The sequence below is a fragment of the Schistocerca cancellata genome, chromosome 3 (assembly GCF_023864275.1).
Source record: "Schistocerca cancellata isolate TAMUIC-IGC-003103 chromosome 3, iqSchCanc2.1, whole genome shotgun sequence".
In the NCBI taxonomy this organism is placed as follows: domain Eukaryota; kingdom Metazoa; phylum Arthropoda; class Insecta; order Orthoptera; family Acrididae; genus Schistocerca; species Schistocerca cancellata.
In genome coordinates this window covers 713,823,861-713,842,065 of record NC_064628.1, presented here as the reverse complement: position 1 = coordinate 713,842,065, position 18,205 = coordinate 713,823,861, and the positions used below count along the sequence as shown (strand labels likewise).

The 18,205-nt window shown below is 44.3% G+C and overlaps 1 protein-coding gene across 1 annotated transcript in view; it reads right to left on the bottom strand.

Annotated features, from left to right (window-relative positions):
- The window catches only part of LOC126176533 (tyrosine decarboxylase-like), a 198,120-nt gene that overhangs the window by 91,753 nt on the left and 88,162 nt on the right, over positions 1-18,205 (bottom strand). Inside the window, exons 4-5 of the mRNA XM_049923690.1 lie at positions 15,714-15,992; positions 10,421-10,960 (exon numbers count right to left, since the gene is read on the bottom strand). Of these exons, the coding sequence (XP_049779647.1) occupies positions 10,421-10,960; positions 15,714-15,992 (819 nt within the window). The remainder of the gene's footprint in view (positions 1-10,420; positions 10,961-15,713; positions 15,993-18,205) is intronic.

The window sequence follows — 18,205 nt, the reverse complement described above, 5'->3', positions numbered from 1 at the left end:
CACTTAGAATTCCCGTGTTGCTCTTGAACTGATCCTGCTAAGACCCACTGGTCTGTAGGGGTAGTAGGATAGGATGTTTCACTCTCTTCTCCAGCTCCCCCCCCCTCCCCCGCCCCACTCCAATCCCCGCCATCGCCTCTCGCCTGTGTGCAAACAGCATCCACCCCCGCCACCTCCAAAGGTGGATCAACCTGTAGGCATTGGTTTCCTTTAGAATACAGCCCTGTAAAAGCATTCGTATCGGCTCCTGCCGAATTAGTGGGCAGGTGCTTCAAGATCTCAAATGGGAATTCCTGGAGCGAATGTGATGTTCTTTTCAAGGAACACTATTGAGAATTGACGTTTGAAGCTGGCTGCAGAAGAATTGTACTGCCTACAACGTAAATTTTGCGTAGGGACCACGAAGATAAGGTATGAGAAATTAGTGCCCATATGGAGGCACATAGATAGTCCTTTTAATCATTTTCTCCCACGCTCTGTTTTTGAGTGGAACAAGAACATAAATGACTAGTAGTGGTAAGGGTACCCTCCACCATGCACAGTACGATGTCTTGTAAGATATGCATATAGATGTAAATTTAATCTACCTATTAAGATGTCAGTTCATCTGTACATAGGGACACAAAAGTCACAGAAGAATGTTGTCTCTTATTTATCGAGAGAACGAAGGACATAGTTCCTGCTGCTGATCGTCTCTCAGTAAAACTATACACCCAAGTTGCTCCTGCTGGTCTAACAGTGTGCTGCAGCAGTGGTCAGGGGGTTTGGTCGACTAGAAGTCGCACCTTAGCCTTTAATGACCGGTTGGTAACAAAAAATACTTCGACCTGTTGGCTCTAGCCTACACTGGTAGGGACAAGTCTCAGTGGTAGCGCCCTGTGGGTGGCTGAACTGCGAAGCAGCCAGTATGCTAGTTGAACGGCGATGAAGCGGATGTGCGAGTTACGTGAGAAGATTCAGTATGATGAGTGTTTGGACTGGATGATTATTCTGCCCTGTAAATTGATCAGTTGAGTGTTTGGCAATAACAGTGATAGTCTCTCTTGCCTCTGAGCATCTGATGGAGTTAGAGGCGTGCATACAACTGCTGGCATGGCTGATACGTGTGCAGGCCCCTCCCCACCAGTGAGGTCATGGCTCCCCGGCAGTCAGCGGACAGTGCCTGCTTCAATATTGGGAGTGGGTGTGATCAGGTCTTTTTTTTCGCCAGATATGTTTAGTGGTAACGTTGTAGTGGAGGAGGTTGTTGGTGTTCTCGGACGTTGGTGCATACAAGAGCTCAGATCTATTTAGTGCTACATTCTATTTGCAATGGAACTTTAATTAACTAATTTGCAAAATGTCTGTGTGTGATTCTCAAACACTGAAAACATATTTTGCTATGAAGAAGAATCATTGTAAGGTGGTGGTAACGTTTTAAGCGATTTATTTTAATCCTGTAAATTGTTAAATAAATAATTTGACAGGGTAGTGCAAATAGGCTATTTCCTGTCACTTTTGATATCGCTTTTGTGACATCATAAGAGTGGGCTATTTATCCTGCCTGAACAAAGAGGACCACAGCTCAACTTAATTAACGTTCAAATAAATAAACACTATATTGCTCAAATTTACCGCCCATTTCATGTCGTGAGATCCTTCCTCTCGAGGAGCTGAGCACAGACTGTGTCTTTTTTCTATAAACTTTCAGATGGTGTAGGGGAGCGGGGAGGTCTGTGAGATTTCCCAGGTTACGGAAATGTGATTCAAAATTGAACTGGGGAGGGGTTGATAAAAAAGTGTCCCCTTTCCCTGAGGATGGGAGAGGAGAAGGGGGAGGGAGAGACGTGGAAGGTGGGAGGTTTCTCAGAATGACAGATTGGCGTCATGACTCAACTCCAGGAGGTCATACGAGCATAACAGTAGGTTAAGGAGGAGGGGTGAATGGTGGGGGAAACCACTTAGCAGAACAACAGGTTAAGGTACCCCTGGCTTGAGGAGGAGTGGTGGTTACATGAAGAGCCACTTAGCAAAACAATAGGTTAAGAGCCTGAATCAATCAGCTATCACAATTTAATTTGCTTTCATATCAATTAGATGCCAAAGGTGTTCCAAAACGAACTTTGTCCCACTACTGTGTTTGCTTTGTGTGTACATAGCTTCTTGTCTATACAAACATCTCTGAAGAACTTTGAAGCGACTGTCAAGGACACGAATCCGAGTTTTGTTCGTCACATAGGACCCATATGTCAGGGAATAGTTATGAAGTGAATATAGTTCCTCAAGGCTAAATCTGTGTAATGGCAAACAGACACTCCTGTAGACGTTTACTGACACTGGCTTTATAGCAACTTCCTTCCACTCTGAATAGCTTCAAAAATGGGACATTTTCTGGTTCAAATCTAATTCCATACAACAGGTATCACTTTCGACCAGCGTTAAGTTCTCCTCAAAATGTTGACCTGAAATGTGCATTATTCCTAAGTTGTTACAGAGCATGCACTGAAAGTTATTCACACAGTTTGTCATATACCTTAACACTAAGAAATTAAACAATGATAGTAAAAACCCATTACACTACGTTACTCAATGTGGCTTGATGAAAACATACGAATTCCTCACGAAAAACTGCATGAAATATCGCTTCTAAAAGGAAATGGAACTAGATATAAAGCATTAATAATAACATTAAACAACGAAGAGATGTATTCCGAATGGATCACAAACTATAAAATTAATTTTGAGCCATACTCAGATAGATCTAGCATATTAGTGTAATACAATACTCATAAATTAAAAACGTTTTTTTTGCCTCCGTTTCTATCTAGCGTGAAATGCAAATCACAGAATTTTTTATGGAGAATCGTTGAGCAGCAGTACAGCATTTTACACTTTTCAGAGACATGACCGGTAGCTGACGCCTTCGACACAGTGCGAGAGAGCGCAGCACCGCCGTGGCAGCCACTGACTGTTGCCAGCATGTTGGCCGTGGAGAGATCTGACGAATGCAGCGTACACCGGCAAGAAAAATGTTATTGGACGGAGCTGTTATTACCGGCGTATCACAATGTATCATACATTGTAGCTCTGATACCTTTATGCTCAGGAGTTCAGCATTAAGCCGAAAAGCGCTATGGAAATATAGGCAACTAGCGGTTTCGATTGTGAGGCGTTGCATTCAAATGAGGCGCTGTTTACCGCTAGTAGACGTACCATAACAACTCGACTCGAAGACAAGACTTTCTCCAGGAACTGCCGCAGACTACACTGTTGCCAGACTGTGTAGACAGCTGGACTTAGAAAAATATCTTCGTGACCATGTTATTTGTCGCACGTCACGATCGGTGTTGACTTACAAGTAACCCCTGAATACGAGGTAGCAAGTTCAGTCTTTAGTACGGCTCACTTGAAAGTGTTGTGTTAACAGTTATGAAACGAAAAATACACTACTAGCCATTAAAATTGCTACACCAAGAAGAAGTGCAGATGAGAAAAGGGTGTTCATTGGACAGATATATTATGCTAGAACTGACATGTGATTACATTTTCGCGCAATTTGGGTGCATAGATCTTGAGAAGTCAGTACTCAGAACAACCACCTCTGGCCGTAATAACGACCTTGATACGCCTGGGCATTGAATCAAACAGAGCTTGGATGGCGTGTACAGGTACAGCTGCCCATGCAGGTTCAACTCCACAGTTCAAGAGTAGTGACTGGCGTAATGTGACGAGCCAGTTGTACGGCCACCATTGACCAGACGTTTTCAATTGGTGAGAGATCTGGAGAATGTGCTGGCCAGGGCAGCAGTCGAACATTTTCTGTTTCGAGAAAGGCCCGAACACGACCTGCAACATGCGGTCGTGCATTATCCTGCTGAAATGTAGGGTTTCGCAGGGATCGAATGAAGGGTAGAGCCACGGGTCGTAACACATCTGAGATGTAACGTCCACTGTTCAAAATGCTGTCAATACGAACAAGAGGTGACCGAGACGTGTAACCAATGACACCCCATACCATCACGCCCGGTGATACGCCAGTATGACGATGACGAATTCACGCTTCCAATGTGCTTTCTCCGCGATGTCGCCAAACACGGATGAGACCACCATGATGCTGTTAACAGAATCTGGATTCATCCGAAAAAATGACGTTTTGTCATTGGTGCACCCAGGTTCGTCGTTGAGTACACCATCGCAGGCGCTCCTGTCTGTGATGCAGCGTCAAGGGTAACAGCAGCCGTGGTCTCCGAGCTGATAGTCCATGGTACTGCAAACGTCGTCGAACTGTTCGTGCAGATGGTTGTTGTCTTGCAAACATCCCCATCTGTTGACTCAGGGATCGAGACGTGGCTGCACGATCCGTTAAAGCCATGCGGATAAGATGCCTGTCATCTCTACTGCTAGTGATACGAGGCCGTTGGGATCCAGCACGGCGATCCGTATTACCCTCCTGAACCCACCGATTCCATATTCTGCTGGCAGTCATTGGATCTCGACAAACGTGAGCAGCAATGTCGCGATACGATAAACCGCAATCGTGATAGGCTACAATCTGACCTTTATCAAAGTCGGAAACGTGATGGTACACGTTACTCCTCCTTACACGAGGCATCACAACAACGTTTCACCAGGCAACGCCGGTCAACTGCTGTTTGTGTACGAGAAATCGGTTGGAAACTTTCCTCATGTCAGCACGTTGTAGGTGTCGCCACCGGCGCCAACCTTGTGTGAATGCTCTGAAACTACTTCCTGTCGGTTAAATTTCGCGTCTGTATCACGTCATTTTCGTGGTGCAGCAATTTTAATGGCCAGTAGTGTATTAGCTGCTAATGATGCACCATGTGTATCAGGACGGCGACAGAAAATGAGCGTCTGGGAAGTGCAGAGGTCAACCTTCTACGGGACGTATGTATTACACTTCACAAAACTGACAGTGTCGACATTCAAGAAATGTTCAAAACAAGTCATTAACTTGCACTATGAACGCTGAATGAAAAATAGCGCGCAGTAGTGATCACACCATCAAGATCGAAGTCGAACTCCTTGGGAGTTACAAATCGTGCACGACGCTCAGATGGGTATCCGCTCTTAAAGAATTGTTATAGAATCATATTGGAGTAACGAATTGATGAGAACTGATGGAATGTGATGACATGAAACCGAATACGAAACAGACTGTTGTGGAGCTTATCGTGAAATTCGCTATCCTTTAAGGCGTAGCTGCAGATAGTGCGATAATGTATTTCATTATTGTGTTATTGTGGTCTTCAGTCCTGAGAATGGTTTGATGCAGCTCTCCATGCTACTCTATCCTGTGCAAGCTTCTTCATCTCCCAGTACTTACTGCAACCTACATCCTTCTGAATCTGCTTAGTGTATTCATATCTTGGTCTCCCTCTACGATTTTTACCCTCCACGCTGCCCTCCAATGCTAAATTTGTGATCCCCTGATGCCTCAGAACATGTCTTACCAACCGATTCCTTCTTCTAGTCAAGTTGTGCCACATACTCCTCTTCTCCCCAATTCTATTCAATACCTCCTCATTAGTTATGTTATCTACCAATCTAATCTTCAGCATGCTTCTGTAGCACCACATTTCGAAAGCTTCTATTCTCTTCTTGTCCAAACTACTCATCGTCCATGTTTCACTTCCATACATGGCTACACTCCATACAAATACTTTCAGAAACAACTTCCTGACACTTAAATCTATACTCGATGTTAACAAATTTCTCTTCTTCAGCAACGCTTTCCTTGCCATTGCCAGTCTACATTTTATATCCTCTCTACTTCGACCATCGTCAGTTATTTTGCTCCCCAAATAGCAAAACTCATTTACTACTTTAAGCCGCTCATTTCCTAATCTAATTCCCTCAGCATCACCAGACTTAATTCGACTGCATTCCATTATCCTCGTTTTGCTTTTGTTGATGTTCATCTTATATCCCCCTTTCAATACACTGTCCCCTCCGTTCAACTGCTCTTCCAAGTCCCTTGCTGTGTCTGACAGAATTACAATGTCATCGGCGAACCTCAAGGCTGGTTCAAATGGCTCTGAGCACTATGGGACTTAACAGTGGATGTCATCAGTCCCCTAGAACTTAGAACTACTTAAACCTAACTAACCTAAGGACATCACGCACATCCATGCCCGAGGCAGGATTCGAACCTGCGACCGTAGCGGCCGCGCGGTTCCAGACTGTAGCGCCTAGAACCGCTCGGCCACTACGGCCGGCGAACCTCAAGGTTTTTATTTCTTCTCCATGGATTTTAATGCCTACTCCGAACTTTTCCTTTGTTTCCCTTACTGCTTGCTCAATATACAGATTGAATAACATCGGGGAGAGGCTACAACCCTGTCTCACTCCCTTTCCAACCACTGCTTCGCTTTCGTGCCCCTCGACTCTTATAACTGCCATCTGGTTTCTGTACAAATTGTAAATAGCCTTTCGCTCCCTGTAATTTACCCCTGCCACCTTTAGAATTTGAAAGAGAGTATTCCAGTCAACATTCTCAAAAACTTTCTCTAAGTCCACAAATGCTAGAAACGTAGGTTTGCCCTTCCTTAATCAAGCTTCTAAGATGAGTTGTAGGGTCAGTATTGCCTCACGTGTTCCAACATTTCTACGGAATCCAAACTGATCTTCCCCGAGGTCGGCTTCTACTAGTTTTTCCATTCTTCTGTAAAGTATTCGCGTCAGTATTTTGCAGCTGTGACGTATTAAACTGATAGTTCGGTAATTTTCACATCTGTCAACACCTGATTTCTTTAGGATTGGAATTATTATATTCTTCATGAAGTCTGAGGGTATTTTGCGTGTTTCATACATCTTGCTCACCAGATGGTAGAGTTTTGTCAGGACTGGCTCTCCCAAGGCCGTCAGTAGTTCTAATGGAATGTTGTCTACTCCGGGGGCCTTGTTTCGACTCAGGTCTTTCAGTGCTCTGTCAAACTCTTCACGCAGTATCGTATCTCCCATTTCATCTTCATCTACATCCTCTTCCATTTCTATAATATTGTCCTCAAGTACATCGCCCTTGTATAGACCATCTATATACTCCTTCCACCTTTCTGCTTTCCCTTCTTTGCTTAGAACTGGGTTTCCATCTGAGCTCTTGATATTCATACAAGTGGCTCTCTTTTCTCCAAAGGTCTCTTTAATTTTCGTCTAGGCAGTATCTATCTTGCCCCTAGTGTGATAAGCCTCTACATCCTTACATTTATCCTCTAGCCATCCCTGCTTAGCCATTTTGCACTTCCTGTCGATCTCATTTTTGAGACGTTTGTATTGCTTTTTGCCTGTTTCATTTACTGCATTTTTGTATTTTCTCCTTTCATCAATTAAATTCAATATTTCTTCTGTTACCCAAGGATTTCTACCAGCCCTCGTCTTTTTACCTACTTGATCCTCTGCTGCCTTCACTACTTCATCCCTCAGAGCTACCCATTCTTCTTCTACTGTATTTCTTTCCCCCATTCCTGTCAATTGTTCCCTTATGCTCTCCGTGAAACTCTGTACAACCTCTGGTTTAGTCAGTTTATCCAGGTCCCATCTCCTGTAATTCCCACCTTTTTTCAGTTTCTTCAGTTTTAATCTACAGGTCATAACCAATAGATTGTGGTCCGAATCCACTTCTGCCGCTGGAAATGTCTTACAATTTAAAACCTGGTTCCTAAATCTCTATCTTTTCATTATATAATCTATCTGAAACCTGTCAGTATCACCAGGCTTCTTCCATGTATACAACCTTCTTTCATGATTCTTGAACCAAGTGTTAGCTATGATTAAGTTGTGCTCTGTGCAAAATTCTACCAGGCGGCTTCCTCTTCTATTTCTTACCCCCAATCCATATTCACCTACTTCGTTTCCTTCTCTCCCTTTTCCTACTCTCGAATTCCTGTGACCCATGACTATTAAATTTTCGTCTCCCTTCACTACCTGAATAATTTCTTTCATCTCATCATACATTTCATCAATTTCTTCATCCTCTGCAGAGCTAGTTGGCATATAAACTTGTACTACTGTAGTAGGCATGGGCTTCGTGTCTATCTTGGCCACAATAATGCGTTCACTATGCTGTTTGTAGTAGCTTACCCGCACTCCTATTTTTTTATTCATGTATTTCATAGGCACGAAAAAAAAATCCAGAGGTTAAATTTATCCAGTGGTTCAAGGTGCTAAGAACTGCAATGTCACACATCTTTTCAGAAGGGATAATTGCTCTAAAGGAGTATGATTTTTCTACTCAGACCAGGAATCAACCAAAAGTAAGCTATTTTGACGTGCTCATACCACAGTTATTGTTCTCTTGCACCCATTTTCCCACTTTTGCTTGGTAAGGCGTAAATATTCTCTACTGTGCTTTCAAGATCACGTACACGAGAAAGAATAATAGGAGGCAAAGCATCTTCAACTTCTCGCAGCACAATAAATAACTTTTCAGTCAATTTACAATACAGATTAACAGTCGGCATAATTGTATACGGCTGCGTTAAGGCATTGATGTTAGTTGATTCACTGTCTTGGTACCACTAATTTCCAGGGTTCGTTTTATATGCATATTATTTTCAAATACCGATTGGTCGAAGCTGAAAACAAATTCTTTATAAAATGACAGGATTAGTTTATTTATCTCATCTACAAATTTTCGCCCCGATTCCGCAATTTGCTGTGCGTTATCCAGTTGACGGTTTGTTTTAAATTTTGTTATCTTACGTAATTCAGTTCTCTAGCACTGTTTGAAGTTATATAATTATCCACTGCTACCATTGAGATAGCTGCAATCTATGTCCCACGCAATCTGATGTGCATAATGTAATGGGTCATTATCACGCACATCTGGTAAATTGTATCGAGCATCCTTGAGACAAGTGCTCCTTGTCCTCCCTTGGATATCTGTGGTTTTTCTTACTTACTACACGGTCACATTCTTGTGCACTTATTCTAAACATGTTCATAATCGTTATTTTTTATACTGAGGATGATCCTGCATGTACTTTATTATGTTTAGCACCCGATACTTGGACAACGACTGTGTTTTACTATGTTTCACTGGAGACGGGATGTGTGGCTTCCTGTCTGACAAGGGTGATGGACCATATGGTTCGACACCTGTTTCAGTATCACTTTCACTTGTTAAGCAAGTATCGTCATCATTTTACTCCTCATGAAACAAGAAGTTAGTCCCTTTACTCCCAAAACCAACCAACCAACCAACTCCTCATGTACATTGTCCTCACAGTCGAACGTATATGACACTACACATTTCACTGACTCATCTTGCAGAAACGCAAATATTTCATTTGAAACTTGTTTCTCTGCGAAATTCCTTGGATTCCTTACTGACGAAATGTCAACTCCGGCAGCTGTTGTTTTAGACATAATGCATTGTTAGCACTGTCTATCATTGTCATCACTCTGATTTGCATCAACATCACTAGCAGTGTAGCACTATTGTGAGTTACTAAAAAAATGGTTCAAATGGCTCTGAGCACTATGGGACTTAACTTCTAAGGTCATCAGTCCCCGAGAACTTAGAACTATTTGAACCGAAGGACAGCACACACATCCATGGCCGAGGCAGAATTCGAACCTGCGACCGTAGCGGTCGCGCGGTTCCATACTGTAGCGCCTAGAACCGCTCGGCCACCCCGGCTGGCCTGTGAGTTACTCGTCAACTAAGCAGTTTGACTGGACTTTGTAGCTTCATGCTGTTCTCACCTCTGAATACCTGCGGTCCCGTTCCACGTTGCATTTATCAGCCAATATTGTGATCGCATGGTAGACAATACGTGGTGCGTCGAATACTGTGAACATCACTGTCCTCTTCCTACCTCGCACTGCCGGCCGCGGTTGCCTAGCGGTTCTAGGCGCTACAGTCCGGAACCGCGCAACTGCTAAGGTCGCAGGTTCGAATCCTGCCTCGGGCATGGATGTGTGTGATGCCCTTAGGTTAGTTAGGTTTAAGTAGTTCTAAGTTCTAGGGGACTGATGACCTCAGAAGTTAAGTCCCATAGTGCTCAGAACCATTTGAAACATTTGAGCCTACCTCGCACTCAAGGGGTTCCTTGTTAGAGTTCTTGGCGTCCAGCCGCCGGCCTGGTTTTATGTCAAAGAGTGTACATTTTCTGTAAGGTGTACGGAGGCAAGTAAGAGAAATTATGGCTATTTGGGAGTGGAGCAGCAAACGAATGATTAATAGTGGTACAAGGTGCCCTCCACCATGCAGATTATGATGGTTTTCGCAGTTTGTATGTAAATGTGAGACAGGGGAGTCACATAAGGTGAGCTTTCTCAGGTACGTTTGAGATGAGAGAAAACGCAGCTCTTGATCCCTACCGGATACTCAGACAACAATAGAAGTCTTATCAGAGGTTTTGCCTTGTGCGAGAGAGGGAAGTAACGTAACATTGGACTCGGCTCAGAGTGTGCAACTCACCTCGACGAGGTTCATTAGCTGCAGGCGGCGGTCGCTGTTGATGAATGCCCTGAAGCGCTCCGCCAACAGGCAGTGGTTACGGATGTGCTTCTGTAGGTTGTGCAGGCCGTAGCTGCGTAGGGTGAACCACAGCTTGAGGGCTCGGAAGCGGCGAGACAGTGGCACCCCCCAGTGCCGGTAGTCGATGCTTTCGTTCTGCTGCTCGTACTGCAGGTACGTCGGGTTCACGACGAGGCCCTCGATCAGCCGCAGGTAGTCGCTCGTCCAGAAGCACGTGCAGTCGTGGTTGACGAGCGCCCACTTCTCGGGGCACACGCTAATGGAATTGGCGTATTCGATCCCCAGGCTGAGGTGGCGCATCTCGGGACAAAGCAGCGCGTTGCCACCGTACGAGGCGTCCACGTGGAACCAAATGGTTGGGTACTCTTGGCAGACGGCGCCGATTGCCTTCAAGTTGTCCGAAGCAGCCGTCGCGTACGTGCCAATCGTAGCCACCACATAGAACGGCACGAATCCTTTATCCACGTCGGCTTCTATTGCCTGATCCATACAGAGAAAGAAAACAGAAAGATAATTATCTGAACTAGTTGCTGTTAAATCAAGGGAATTGCTAGTACTTTGACCCAAAATGTTCAAGGCACATCATTTGCAGTGTAGTTCTTATATCTACAGGACTGGCAAAACTAGCATGAATAATCTAGTATAACACTGATTCCTCTTCTGAGTTAATTTACTGTACCATGAAAGTTATTAGATAAATGAATTTTCATATTAGAGCTTATAATTATTTTCTTTGATAAGTTCCTTCCTAACTGTAACATCAGTACTTAAGGGTTGAGTCATGTGTTACATTGGCAATCTGTGTCAAGATTATGAACCCAATTTCCCTGGACCAACTGTAGTTAGTTTTTAGCAGTATTTTTTTATGTGTTGTTGAGCCTTGCGGTGTTGCTGTTTCTGCCAGTACTTCATTTTGCATGTGAGATTCACAATACATGATTGTTTCGTTTCCTTTGCGCAATGTATGTTCTATCAGTTTCTTGAATTTACCAGGGCCATATGTCAGTGTAGTGCTTCAGGTTACGTTCTTATACAGATAGACATTACAGTTTTTTCTCTACAGTTACTTTTTTTTTCAAATAGTTCGCACTGACCAAGTCTATTGAACGTGAAATTATTGGTTTCCTTATTTATTTGCTTATGAATGAGATCAATTTTCACACACACACACACACACACACACACACACACACACACACACACATACACACACACACACACACACAGACCGAGCGAGGTGGTGCAGTGGTTAGCACACTGGACTCGCATTCGGGAAGACGACGGCTAAAACCCGCGCCCGGCCACCCTGATTTAGGTTTCCCGTGATTTCCCTAAATCGCTTCAGGCAAATGGTGGGATGGTTCCTTTGAAAGGGCACAGCCGGCTTCCTTCCCAATCCTTCCCTAATCCGATTGACGGATGAACTCGCCATTTGGTTCCCTGCCCCAAATCAACAAACCAACTACAAACACACAGGATTCTTTTCGATTTCATGCAAGTGATGTGGATTTCAGCTTAGTAGCAGATTTAGGTTCAGTTCACATTCCCAGGTTTGTATTTAAGACAACACACGCTCAGGTAAAGGCTACTCACTTACGCCACGGCCTGATCTAAAGCGACCAGGCAGACATTCTGTAAGAGCGTAAACCAGTCTAATAGTTGCCTCGGTTGTGACGCATCAACTTCGACAAACACAAAAGACGATCCACAGACATTAGAGTAAAGGAGAGAAATGCAGATACATTCTTAATCAACGTGATTAAACAAGTTTGCCAACATGGGTGTGGGTATTTCCTGCAAAAGAATGATGCCATCCGTCGACATTCCTGGGTATTTGGACTTGATGGAGCAGTTCAGTTTTTGAAAAGTGCCTACGTATCGCTGTGCGTTAGTTATGGCATCCTGTCTTAGAAATTAAATGAGCAGTGGGCCATTGCAGTTCAAGAAAAAGGTCACCATGACTTTCCCGGAGCTGGCGTGCGTGTTTCGACTACGGTGCAGGACTTTCACTGGGAAGCCCTTACACATCCTCCACACCGTCTCGATCTTCCCCCATGCGATTTCCAAATTTCTGGAGCCCTGAGGAAAGATATTCGTGCTTGGCGATTTGTTTCGGACGACGAGGTGCATGCCTGGGTACTATCATGGTTCTGAAAGCAAACACGAACATCTTTCGGTGAAGGCATTGACAGTCTTGCCTCATTGTCTCCTAGTGGGACAAATATGTTAACAGCTGTCGCGATTACTTTTGAAGTAATGAACAGGTTAGTTATTGTTTTTCCACCTGCCTCATTTTTATTTCACTTCCTCTTACAACAGTATTTTGAGGAGGTATCAGCATGTCTGACTATATGAAGAGTGAACTGTAAACTCAACTTTCAACAGTTAGCCGCGTCGAAAAACGCTAGAAGTGAATAGCTTGTGCGCAGGCTACAAACACTTATGGAAATAATATTTCGATTGCGACCGAAGATAGTTCGGAGACACTTTCATGTGTTTTCCTCACAGCGGGTACGACAACAATGAATTTATTAAAAGAAGGTGGCACTTTCCACTTCTGCTGTTTTAATTTTATCGATTCACGACAAAAAAGTGAAAAATACCACCATTATTACAGTATTGCAGTGCGCATCATGTTGTAAAGTGGTTTGTACAGAGAAAAGAAAAACAGAGATAGAAAGAGAGACTGATAGGGAAACGAGGAGGCAAAGGGTAGGAAAGTGGTCTGTACTTAGATAGATGGTTCAAATGGCTCTAAGCACTATGGGATTTAACATCTGAGGTCATCAGTCCCCTATACTTAGAATTATTTAAACCTAGGTAACCTAAGGACAGCACACACATCCATGCCCGAGGCAGGATTCGAACCTGCGACCGCAGCAGCGGCGCAGTTCCGGACTGAAGCACCTAGAACGGCTCGGCCACAGCGGCCGGCTACATAGATAAATACCAGGTGGTTATAATCGAAGTACAGCTACTCGTGGAGCTTTAATTATCATATGGCAGCGAAATTTGTTAGATACGCTAATGCGTTAATGCAGATCCGACTTACGCTGAAGAAAAAATAGTTTCAGGTTTGGCCAACAGGTGACATCTGGCACTGTACAGCACCTCGTCGACGTCTCCAGTGCTCATGTTGAACAGACTGTAAGTGGTGGTTAGTAATAAAATCAACATTATGCCTTTTCGTCCCATTCCTAATCCATTACAGGTGGAAACATTTTAATGCATCTTTCTCGTACTCACAGATCCAGATTTCCCCCTGTATCCAAATATTTGAACTAACATCTTCCCTCATAAATCGGCTTCGCATTAGCATATTAGAATATTTACCAAGTTTCGCTGTCATACAATAATTACAGCCCACTCTGGAACTCTGTGAATAGCTGCACTTTAATTATAGCCATCTGATAGGTAGATACACTATTGGCCATTAAAATTGCTACACCACGAAGATGACGTGCTACAGACGCGAAATTTAACCGACAGGAAGAATATGCTGTGATATGCAAATGATTAGCTTTTCAGAGCATTCACTCAAGGTTAGCGCCGGTGGCGACACCTACAACCGTGCTGATATGAGGAGAGTTTCCAACCGATTTCTCGTACACAAACAGCAGTTGACCGGCGTTGCCTGGTGAAACGTTGTTGTGATGCCTCGCGTAAGGAGGAGAAATGCGTACCATCACGTTTCCGACTTTGATAAAGGTCGGATTGTAGCCTATCGCGATTGCGGTTTATCGTATCGCGACATGGCTGCTCGCGTTGGTCGAGATCCAATGACTGCCAGCAGAATATGGAATCGGTGGGTTCAGGAGGGTAATACGGAACGCCGTGCTGGATCCCAACGGCCTCGTATCACTAGCAGTCGAGATGACAGTCATCTTATCCGCATGGCTGTAACGGATCGTGCAGCCACGTCTCGATCCCTGAGTCAACAGATGGGGATATTTGCAAGACGACAACCATCTGCACGAACAGTTCGACGACGTTTGCAGCAGCATGGACTCTCATCTCGGAGACCATGGCTGCTGTTACCCTTGACGCTGCATCACAGACAGGAGCGCCTGCGATGGTGTACTCAACGACGAACCTGGGTGCACGAATGGCAAAACGTCATTTTTTCGGATGAATCCAGGTTCTGTTTACAGCATCATGACGGTCGCATCCGTGTTTGGCGACATCGCGGTGAACGCATATTGGAAGCGTGAATTCGTCTTCGCCATACTGACGTATCACCCGGCGTGATGGTATGGGGTGCCATTGGTTACACGTCTCGGTCACCTCTTGTTCGTATTGACAGCATTTTGAACAGTGGACGTTACATTTCAGATACGTTACGACTCGTGGGTCTACCCTTCATTCGATCACTGCGAAACCCTACATTTCAGCAGGATAATGCACGACCGCATGTTGCAGGTCCGGTACGGGCCTTTCAGGATACAGAAAATGTTCAACTGCTGCCCTGGCCAGCACATTCTCCAGATCTCTCACCAATTGAAAACATTTGGTCAATTGTGACCGAGCAACTGTCTCGTCACTACTCTTGATGATCTGTGGTATCGTGTTGAAGCTGCATGGGCAGCTGTACCTGTACACGCCATCCAAGCTCTGTTTGAATTAATGCCCAGGCGTATCAAGGCCGTTATTACGGCCAGAGGTGGTTGTTCTTGGTACTGATTTGTCAGGATCTATGCACCCAAATTGCGTGAAAATGTAATCATATGTCAGTTCTAGCATAATGTATTTGTCCAATGAATACCCGTTTATCATCTGCATTTCTTCTTGGTGTAGCAATTTTAATGACCAGTAGTGTAGATAGGTAGATCGAACAATAGGGAAGGCTGGAGGGGAAAGGGTCAGCTTGCGAGACAGGTAAGGGGAGACACCTATGAACTACAATGAACAAAACTATATCGCTCTGAAGTATGGTTACGAGGCAACGTGAGGTAAAGCAAAATTGGCATCCAGCTTTTCTCACTGTAAAATGAGTGAAAGGATATTAAAACACTTCGGCTGCAGCGGTTGGTGGAGGTAAATGTGTAGAACAGTTAAAAAACGGGCCTGTTTGGACGCGACCTGCTCTAGTCTGCTGATTACCTATATGAGGACTCGTGGTTGACTACTGGTTAGTTGCTCGGGTCAACGCCACAAGCTGTGGAGGTAAAAGGAGTGCAGCTTCCCTATGTCTTTGTGTTGAGCGCCTCGATTTAAGAACAACAGAGTGACTTGCCCGCCTGAGCCTCTCCGCGCTGAGGCAGTCGCTCCGGTCGGCGTCCAGAACGCGCAGCTGCACCATACAAAGGCGCGCGGCTTTCTGGACGCTGCAATGCGCCTCTGTGGAGCAGTAGGCGGTCAGCATGCGCATCCGGTCCACCGCCTTGTCGATATCGTCCAACGGCCTCTGGCTGCTCCGCGTCGGATCCGAGGGAGGGCGCTGACGGGGGTTGCCCTTCGTCATCTGGTAGCGCGCCGCCAGCATCGAGATCAGCAGCGCGTCGCTTTCAGAGGGCTTTAGAAGATGAAATCGTGACGAGTAAGCCACAATCCAGCTGTCGTCCTTTGATACATTACATGTTGACAGACGAAAAAAATGATACATAATTAAACAATAATCAGATAAAAATACAAAAACATTCATCATCATCATCGTAATTTAAGACTAATTATGCCTTTCAGCGTTCAGTTTGGAGCATAGTCCCCCTTATAAAATTCCTCCATGATCCCCTATTCAGTGCTAACATTGGTGCCTCTTCTGATGTTAAGCCTATTACTTCAAAAGCATTCTTAACCGAATCCAGGTACCTTCTCCTTGGTCTACCGCGACTCCTCCTACCCTCTACTGCTGAACCCATGAGTCTCTTGGGTAACCTTGCTTCTTCCATGCGTGTAACATGACCCCACCATCTAAGCCTGTTCGCCCTGACTGCTACATCTATAGAGTTCATTCCCAATTTTTCTTCGATTTCCTCATTGTGGACACCCTCCTGCCATTGTTCCCATCTACTGGTACCTGCAATTATCCTAGCTACTTTCATGTCCGTAACCTCAACCTTATTGATAAGGTAACCAGAATCTACCCAGCTTTCGCTCCCATACAACAAAGTTGGTCGAAAGATTGAACGGTGCACAGATAACTTAGTCTTGGTACTGATTTCCTTCTTGCAGAAGAGAGTAGATCGTAGCTGAGCGCTCACTGCATTAGCTTTGCTACACCTCGCTTCCAGTTCTTTCAGTATATTGCCATCCTGTGAGAATATGCATCCTAAGTACTTGAAACCGTCCACCTGTTCTAACCTTGTTCCTCCTATTTGGCACTCAATCCATTTGTATCTCTTTCCCACTGACATTACTTTCGTTTTGGAGATGCTAAGCTTCGTACCATAGTCCTTACATTTCTGATCTAGCTCTGAATATTACTTTGTAAACTTTCAATCGAATCTGCCATCACAACTAAGTCATCCGCATATGAGAGACTGCTTATTTTGTGTTCACATATCTTAATCTCACCCAGCCAGTCTATTGTTTTCAACATATGATCCATAAATAATATGAACAACAGTGGAGACAGGTTGCAGCTTTGTCTTACCCCTGAAACTACTCTGAACCATGAACTCAATTTACAAAAACATTCGTGCACATAAATTAAGATACACGAAAGCCTACTGCAGCGTGGAGAAAATGTGTGGGTCAGTATTAAAATATGAGACATTCGTGGCACACAAGGAGGAGAGTCCCTGGTGTACTTGCAACCGTTGGTGCGAGCACAGGTCTCGGTTAAAGTGATTATCACTGCATATTACGTGCATCGAGCACACATTATTCGTATCATAAAGAAGCAGGATGGCATAAAGAAATGAATTTGGATGACATTACCCGTTAATTGAAGAAAAACGGAAACCCAACACTTTTTTATGTAGCTTTATTTATGCTAAGACGCGCTTCACCTACCTTCAAATAGCATAATATGTTTGTATCTACAAGTCACGTAAGACAAATAGGTGCATTTAACTATGAATTTTTGCAAATTTACAAACCGAGGAATGTGGTAGCTGAACAATTGTTCTACACAGGGCAACTGCAGCGTTTAAAACGCAGTCGATAAAACTTTAGATCGATGAGTATATACACTGATGAGCCAAAACATGGTGACCACAGCCCACTGCGGGGATGTATGCCCCCTGCGGGTGTTGCGGGCACGTGACGCAGTAAGGAAAGAATGTAAGCGGAAGAGAGACGAATGGGCAGTAATTATAGCGAAGATATGGCTGCAAATGCGGAAATCCACTTATATAAGGCCGGTATTACACTATCAAATTTCTTTGTCAAAGATTTGATCAAAGATGTGATCAGATATTCCGTCAATTATATTTGACAAAGATCTTTGACGTAGCGCTAGAAGGGGTATTACACTGTCATCATATTTTTCGTCAGAGTTCAAGATGGCTGACAACAACAACGTGTTATTAACCGCAGTAGTTGCATGTACCACAATTGCACTGTGTGCATATGCGGAAGAATAGCGGGGGAAAAATGGAATCATACATGGGTGAAGCCGGGGGGTTTGGTTCAAATGGCTCTGAGCACTATGGGACTTAACATCTATGGTCATCAGTCCCCTAGAACTTAGAACTACTTAAACCTATCTAACCTAAGGACATCACACAACACCCAGTCATCACGAGGCAGAGACAATCCCTGACCCCGCCGGGAATCGAACCCGGG